Raw genomic sequence first — 8,327 nt, forward strand, 5'->3', positions numbered from 1 at the left:
TGTCAGTCACTTGTGATTGCATTTACGCGGAGATCCTGTGTCCTCTAAGCTCGAAGGGCGAGGGCACAAGCGAGCGTGCCAAACTTATAATTTTTAGTATAAAATATTTAGTTATTTTTCAGACTTTAATAACGATTTTTAGTGATATTTGAGCGTGAGCGATGGTTACGATAGGTCCATGTATTTTTGCCGCCTCACTTACGGAAGGAAGAAAGAAGACATCGTCGAAGAAGCAAGAAATAATCTGAGAGGATCTAATTTGCGTCACCGAGGAGCGCGGTACACGCAGGTATTGTTCTGTAACCCCTGCTAATTCATTATTGAGATTATTTGGTGATTGTCGCACCTTTATTGCAGACGCCTCGGAGAGAGACGTCTTAAAGGATTGTCTGGACTCTAGCCGAACTATAGCCGAACCTTTAACTTCCGAGGAGAGCGCAGAAAGATCGCAGATCGAGCAGGAAGCCTTTTCCGCTTATTTGGAAAGCGCGCCAGACATCGAAAGGATACGCGACTCGCAAGACTCGCTCTGATTTGTCGCGAGGTCGCGTGGTTGTGATAAGCCAATTAGAGCAGGAAGCGGCCCGATAGAAGAGGGGCCTAACGGCCTACGTGGATCCGCGAAAGCTACCGATCGTCACTTGTGCGGTAATCAAGCAGCTGTAAAGAGGACGCAGGATCTCCGATGCCGTATTGATAAGATCTCCTGAAGCATGGACGAATTAGTGAAAGAATCTCTGGACGCCTATTACGAGATTATTAAGAGGGCCTGTTGACGAGAATAACTGTCCTTACCGAATTAGCGAGAGAAATGGAGAGCGATCGACGAGGGATCGTAACGTGGTGAGGCGAGCGTCGTCATTAAGAAATTATGTAAAACCACCGGTCACGGTATGTGAAATGCGTCTCGAGTGGATCGCGCGTTAGGCGGTATTTCGTGTTAGAGTTCCCGATGTCGTATTAACCGCCTGAAGGCGTTTTAGAGTAATCGTTGCCGTAAGTGCGTGCCATCCGCTCGGACGTTGAGATTTGGAAAGAATAATTATTGTTGTTGCTCGCCCTTATTGCCGCCAAGTCACTTGTGTAATTGTTAATTATTGAGAATTCTTTAAAGTCGAGACTGGTGTTATTGCGCATTAGAGAACCATTGCCGTCTAATGTAAAATCGTATGTTCTAATTGTTCACGAAGTAATTACTGTTAACATAATAAGATCTAGATTTGGTCGCATATTTCTGCTCGGCGAAGTATTGCCGAATTTCCTTTTTGTTGTTGACGGCCAGTTAATAGTCGGTTTATTGTTATTGCGCCGCATACCAGAGCGCGGAAGGTCAACGCTGTAACGTACTTTCTTTCGAACACTTTTTGTACAGTCTCTATTAGATATATCGATTTCTCTTTATTGTTATTATTAATTCTGGTGCATTTATTTCAGCCTCTCCATCGTTCTCCAACAATTTCCCCGCTAACCGCGAACCACTCCCCTCTGCCAATTCCGTTGGCTGAGCTAGTTGTTTGGTTCCGTCGCGAGAATCCGCGTAATCTTTAATTTCTTGTCCGAGCAATTTATCTAATGATTTGTGCGAAGAGTGGCACGCTCTCTTGTGCCTGGCGCCCAACGAATTTGTGATAGCGACTATCAAGTCTTAGACAAGATCTTTGCTGAGCGAGGTAACTCGTTAACATTTGTAAAATCTCGAATCACGCGAGAATTATTGACGAACCGCACTATTGCTCCAGTAAGTATTGTTAATCTCAAATAAGAGCTTTCGCATCATTAGATTTCTTTTGGAGGACGCGACGAAGTTGTGCCGACACTCAAAAGTACGGTTACAATATATGTATATATCCACGATCAAAAGGTAACCCTTGAAAAGCTCAGAACCTTTATGTGGGCTGTTTTCCAGCTACGACACAAGTACTGTAACACAGTGTACGACACGTGCTTTCCAACTGTGACACAAGTCGACACAATCGTACACCGCTAAAATGTGGTGCTTTCCAGCTACGACACAAGTAGACACTGTGTAACACAGTATCGAACGCGGTGCTTTCTAACAACGACACGCCACGGCACAATTGAACACAGCAGAAAATCATCCTTCAATCATCCTTCATCCTTTCATCATCGACTTTGTCGTTCGCTAATGTTAAATATGAGTTGATTACTGTGTCACAGCTGGAAAGCACCCCACCTCCTTATGGACGCCATTTTATTTCTTACTAGAACATTGGCCGGACTCCCTATTATATGGTCTCTAGCCTTTCTCAACGAAAAATGGCTTATTAGCCTTAAATTTGTATTGATTATATTTAGTAGGATTATGCCAAAATGCAATTATAAATATTAATAAGGAGTCCAGTTACTAGCTGCATTTATAATAGATTGACACCTCCGAGGCATACTTTCCACTACTCTGTCTAGTAAGAGCGTAGCAAGGCTTACTCATAGTCGAGTAAAGATATACTCTGAATTTTTGTTTTCGCCGATAGGTGTCACCTTTGTCCTGCATGCATTATAAGCAAAGTACCCGTTGTTGCTTGAATTGTGTTGGAATAAACGATTTTCAAAATGTGTTGCCTACGCGTTTCGTTTTGAAGCAGGCTTTATCTCTTTACTGACAATCTGAATGCTGAAAAAATGTAAAAAATATACCAAAAAACGCTTTGATTACGTCTGCCCAATGCTGGTTTATCAGTAAAGATAAAAATTAGTTACTCTAGGAGTATAATGACCCCAAACACCGTAGCCGGCCGGCTCTGCACGTCCTGGAAATAGGGAAATGATGTCGAGACATTCCACTGGCCTTCACAATCATCCGATGCGAATCCTATTGAAAATGTGTGGTCACTCATCAAGAGAAAGCTTCGTGGAAGACCAACATCAACTTCGAAACGCTTAAAAAACGAAATTCGACGAATCTAGAGGTCTTTTCTACGTGAACATGCGATTTCTATAGTGATCTATTATAGACGCAGCTGGTGACTGGACTTCTTTTTAATATAATTGCATTTTGGCCATAATCCTACTAAATACAATCAATATAAATTTAAGGCTAATAAGCCATTTTCTTTGAGATAGCCTGCCACGCTCTTACTAGACAGACTGTAAACGGATCTAACAGAATATGTAAGCAGCTAATAGACCGAAAGACAACGACTAGTACTGGCCTTTTAAAAGTCGAATCCTTATAAATGCAATACGCATGCGAGTGTTAACGCACGAACATGAATGTCTTTGATGCGAACCGTTACAAAATTAATGAACTCTACCTGTCCTGTCGATCTTAGGATTGTGGCCATATGAAACGACTTTTACAATGACTTTGAAGAGAACGTTCTCCGCAGTTGGTGTCATAGCTATGTGCGCGCCTATGGTAGCTAATTATTTTGTATGATATATCGTGAATTTTAATAAATATATTGTACGATATATTAGGAGTGTGAAGGTAATTGTAAAAGATTTTCGAAAGATAGCGTAACTACATCGTATTGGGCTATATTGTGCTATCTTCATGTCAAAGTACCATCATGTGGCTTTAGTTTTCAGTATGTGTCATTTTGCCGAAGTGTAAACAATACTGTTTTTTGAGCATTGAATATGTTGAATTTTGTGACAACAAAATGCAATTTGCGGGAAGCTTTACTTTTTTGCTTCTATTTGAAGAAATGTTTTGCTGAAAGTCAACGAATGCTATCGCAAGCTTCCGGTAATTTGCTCCATCGATTTCAATATGTAAGTACTGATTTCGACGCTATAAAAGGGGGATTTTGACACTGTTACGTCTTGTAGACTTCACTATTCTTTTCTTTCAAAGGATTTTAATCAGCGTCGCGACTAGAATGACATTTACGAGAAGGGACCAAGTGCAGATGTCTGATTAGGGAGCCTAAGTAAACTCCACGTCCTGGGAAATTCGTAAATGCCAATCAAAGGAAAACTCAATAAAGAAAAAGACAGCATGCATACAAAGGCTGGCGACGGTAAAAATTGCAAAAATACATTCCTGAAGTAAGCGGTTAACCCTTTGCGTCGCAGTGGGTCGCCCAGCGACCCACCTTTTATCAGCTAGTTTTTTCACATTTAAAAATCAGTTTCTCATGTTGTTTACGTCGTGATTGATTTTCTACATAGTCAAGGCATTTATTTATCGAATGGAAGATATTGCACGTATTAAAATACTATAGTTAATTAATTATAAACAAAAATATACCAAAAAATTACCATTTTTTGAAAAAAAATCATTTGTGAAACATAATTCCGTACAAACACATACGGGAAAGTTATTATTTATACGTTTTTGGGGTCGCTGAATACGAATCTGATGTCGGTTTTCAAAAATTCAAAATGGCGGGTCCAATATGGCGGAAAAAAAATTGAAAATCGACTGAATTTTCTTGAAAAAAGTTACTCCGGGATTTTCAGGGTCGCTAAATATAAATCTGTTTTCAGTTTTCAAAAATTCAAAATGGCGGATCCAATACGGCGGACAAAAAACTGAAAATCGACTGAATTCGCTTGAAAAAAGTTACTTGGTGGTTTTCGAGGTCAATGAATACAAAAATGAAAATAGATTTTGAGGATTCAAAACGGTGAGTATATAAATGGAAGACGCTTGTATACGAGTTATGTACTTGACAATTCATTGTCCGATGACCTGTACAAAATGGAAGCCTTTTCATACTCATCAGTATTTTTATTTACAACCCAGAGAAAAATAGATCATACATAATCATATATAAATTTATATGATTGTATATACTATTATACATAAAACAAAAAAAAAACTGAAAAAAAACGGAAAAGAAAAATAACTGGATTTTCAATTTTCATGTAAGCCATGTTGGATCCGCCATTTTGAATTTTTCAAAACTAACATCAGATTCATATTCAGCGACCCCGAAAACCCCCGAGTAACGAGTTTCAACCAAATTCAGTGGAAAGAAAAATGTGCCCCTGAAAGGGTTAAGAGATAATAAACACTCCAAAGTACCATCCGTGAGTGATACGCGAATCTAAGAAAAACTCGTTTAAGAAATAACTGGCGTCACATTCGTCGCGCCAAATCATAAAACTCTTAGAGAAGTTTCCCGTGCCAACTTTATCTAAGACCGGACTCACGATGGACAGCGGTTTATCCGGCACGCAACAATTATAAATCAAGCCGCAGAAACCGAGGATTCCCTCGGTCATATACATATCTTATTATAACAGTAGCAGAGATGTGTATGTATGAAATCCACAGACATGAGTTAGTACAATCCAAGGGGTGGATAGCCAATCGCGTGGCGACTTTATGCTTGTGTGCGTGAGTTCCTTGATTGTGTGTGTGTGAGTTAGAAAGCGAATCGCGATTCATTCAAGGTCACGCGTTGTTGGTGGGAACACCGGCCGGTTGCCATGGGGAACGCGACGCGCTCGTCGTCGTCGCGGCTACGTGCCGCCGGCGTGCTTGGGGTTAAGGTGCGTGCTCGACACCGCGGCCTACCGACGGCGAAGCGAGGTTATGTCGTTCTAGCGCTTTGCGAGGTTATGTCGTTCCTCCGCTTTTCATCCGGACGCGCGTCCCTGGTTAAAATAACGCAGTAAAACGGACAGAAACGGACAGGATTTCTATCTAAGTAGAGTATATAGGCCGGTTCAAAGCCATGGTGCTCTGAGGGGAGGTGAGGGGCGAGGGGAACCCGTGGCGCGGGGTCTACGTCACGGCATGGGAGAGGGATGACGTCACGGTTACGGGTGAGGGGGGTATGACGTCACGGGGAGGGGATGACGTCACGGTTGCTGGTGAGGGGGGGGTATGACGTCACGGGGAGGGGGTGACGTCACGGTTGCTGGTGAGGGGGGGTATGACGTCACGGGGAGGGGGTGACGTCACAGGGCGAGGGGGTATGACGTCACGGAGGGAAGGGTGAAGACGTCACAGGGTGAGAGGGGTATGACGTCACGGAAAGGGAGGGTGACGACCCAGAGGGATGGCGGGGAGGGAAATGACGTCACAGGGTGCTGATGTCGCGGGAAATTCGCGCGGAAAGAATTGCGGTGGTCGCCGCGGGGTCAATGACCGCCAGGCGCGGGGACCTCCGAACGCGGTAAGCTAACGCGCGCGGTCCTCCCCCGCCGTGAGGTCCGTAGGGCACGGTCCGGCCCCCACCGCAGCTGCCATTGCGCGCGCGGAGCCGCCGCCGCCGCCGCTGTCGCCGCTGTCGCCGCTGTCGCCGCGCTATACTTACCGCGTACACTTACCACATGTATTCTCTCTCTTACTTATTGTCTCATCTTCTTCTTATGCATCTTCTATCACAAAAGATAGATATTTGCAGTAATAATAATAAATTTATTTTTATTTAATATTTTCATACTAATAATTATACTTATTTCCATTATTTTTTGTATTAATGAATTAAATAATTTAAAGGGCGTGCAATACGGATACCGCACGCGGTGATGCTGTCGCACGCGATAACGCTGGCGCAGCGCGTTACACGATACCGCGCGAATAAGGAAGGAAGGAAGAAAGAACACTGACACCTTTATTTAAAAATGTATTTTAAAGCAGTAACAATATAATTATTTCTTTCATATTTGCTAATTAAATATAATTGTTTCTTTTCATTTAATTATCTTAAAGAGTGCGTATATGCTCAATACGGATACCACACGCGGTGATGCTGTCGCACGCGATGACGCTGTCGCAACGCGTTATACTATACGATATCGCGCGAATAAGGATGGATGAAAGCGAAAGAAGGTGACTAAATGCGAATACTCTGTTATAAACTCTTTTAATGTTATTATTTTTCATTTATTTATTTACTTATTTAATTATGTACTTATAATTAATGTACTTATCGTTGTTTTTTCCAAATTTTTTTTTATCCTTTATTGCAGCATTTGAAGCGCAATTATACGAATATCAAACGGCTATCGAACTGCTATCGAACATCTATCAAACAGCTATCAAACGGCTATCGAACAGCTATCAGACAGCTATCGGTTCACTGTAAACAGCTATCGAACAGCTATCAGACAGCTATCGGTTCACTGTAAACAGCTATCGAACAGTTATCAGACAGCTATCCATTCACTGTAAACAGCTATCGAACAGCTATCGAACAGCTATAGAACCACTATCGGTACACTGTAAACAGCTATCGAACGGCCATCGAACAGCTATCAAACAGCTATCAAATGGCTATCGAACAGCTATCAGACAGCTATCGGTTCACTGTAAACAGCTATCGAACAGCTATCAGACAGCTATCCATTCACTGTAAACAGCTATCGAACAGCTATAGAACCGCTATCGATACACTGTAAACAGCTATCGAACGGCTATCGAACAGCTATCAAACAGCTATCGAACTGCTATCGAACAGCTATCAAACAGCTATCGAACTGCTATAAACAGATATCAAGCAGCTATCGGTACATTGTGTACAGTTGTAACGATTCACTCCGCAATGCATCGTTCCGACGATACCAGCCGCCAGAAACATTTCATATTTCGCGATATTAGAATTACCGCCGTCGTCAGTAGCTATCGCCGCTCCGACCGAACGCGTCCGAAGATCGCCGAACGATCTGCGCTTCGCGCTATCCGCCGCTCCGACCGAACGCGACCGAACATCGCCGATCGACAATCCCCTCCGCAGGGATTGCCGACCGCCGAACGATAACGGAAAAGTCCGTAATAAAACGAGCGGGAGCAATAATCAGGAGACGCGGTAGCGTCTCCGGCCATGTTCAAAAACTCTGAGACGCTACAAGTCTCTTATCCCGAGCCACCAAAGTCCATTTTTGGGAGGTGCATAATTACTAAAATATAAAAAATTTTGAATCGAACGTTATATGTCTTGAAAGGCGGCATCGCCACGAGTAATGTGAGCCAAAAAAATTTTTAATCGGTCAAGCCGTTATGGAGATATATGCGGTCGAAAAGTGGTGATTTTAATGAAAAATTAAGAAACGTCTCCTTCTCCTTCTTCTCTGTCCGCATTTTCAAACTTTTCAACATCCTCTCTCACCATTCACTCGCACCTCCACCATCTTTGGCCCACCGAACCTCCTCCACTCGCCTCTCCCCCTCCCCCCACCAACCACTCCCGTCATCCCTCTCTTTCGCCGTAATTCACACTTTCTCATTATTACAACTTTTTAACTTCCTCTCTCACCTTCCACTCACACCTCCACATCTCGCACCTCCACCATCTCAGGCCCACCGGACCTCCTCCACCCGTCCCTCCCTCTCCTCCACCAACAATCCCCACCGCCCTTCTCTTTCGCCATAATTCACTCTTTTTCGTTATTACAACTTTTTAACAACC

The 8,327-nt window shown here is 43.0% G+C and overlaps 1 protein-coding gene across 1 annotated transcript in view; it reads left to right on the forward strand.

Moving 5' to 3' along the window:
- LOC108783050 (uncharacterized) overlaps window positions 1-533 on the forward strand; it is a 19,095-nt gene extending 18,562 nt beyond the window's left edge. The window contains exon 2 of the mRNA XM_018551499.1: window positions 358-533. Coding sequence (XP_018407001.1) covers window positions 358-533 — 176 coding nt within the window. The remainder of the gene's footprint in view (window positions 1-357) is intronic.
- The last annotated feature ends 7,794 nt before the right edge of the window (window positions 534-8,327 follow it).

The sequence above is a fragment of the Cyphomyrmex costatus genome, unplaced genomic scaffold (genome assembly GCF_001594065.2).
Source record: "Cyphomyrmex costatus isolate MS0001 unplaced genomic scaffold, Ccosl1.0 scaffold1407, whole genome shotgun sequence".
Classification (NCBI taxonomy): domain Eukaryota; kingdom Metazoa; phylum Arthropoda; class Insecta; order Hymenoptera; family Formicidae; genus Cyphomyrmex; species Cyphomyrmex costatus.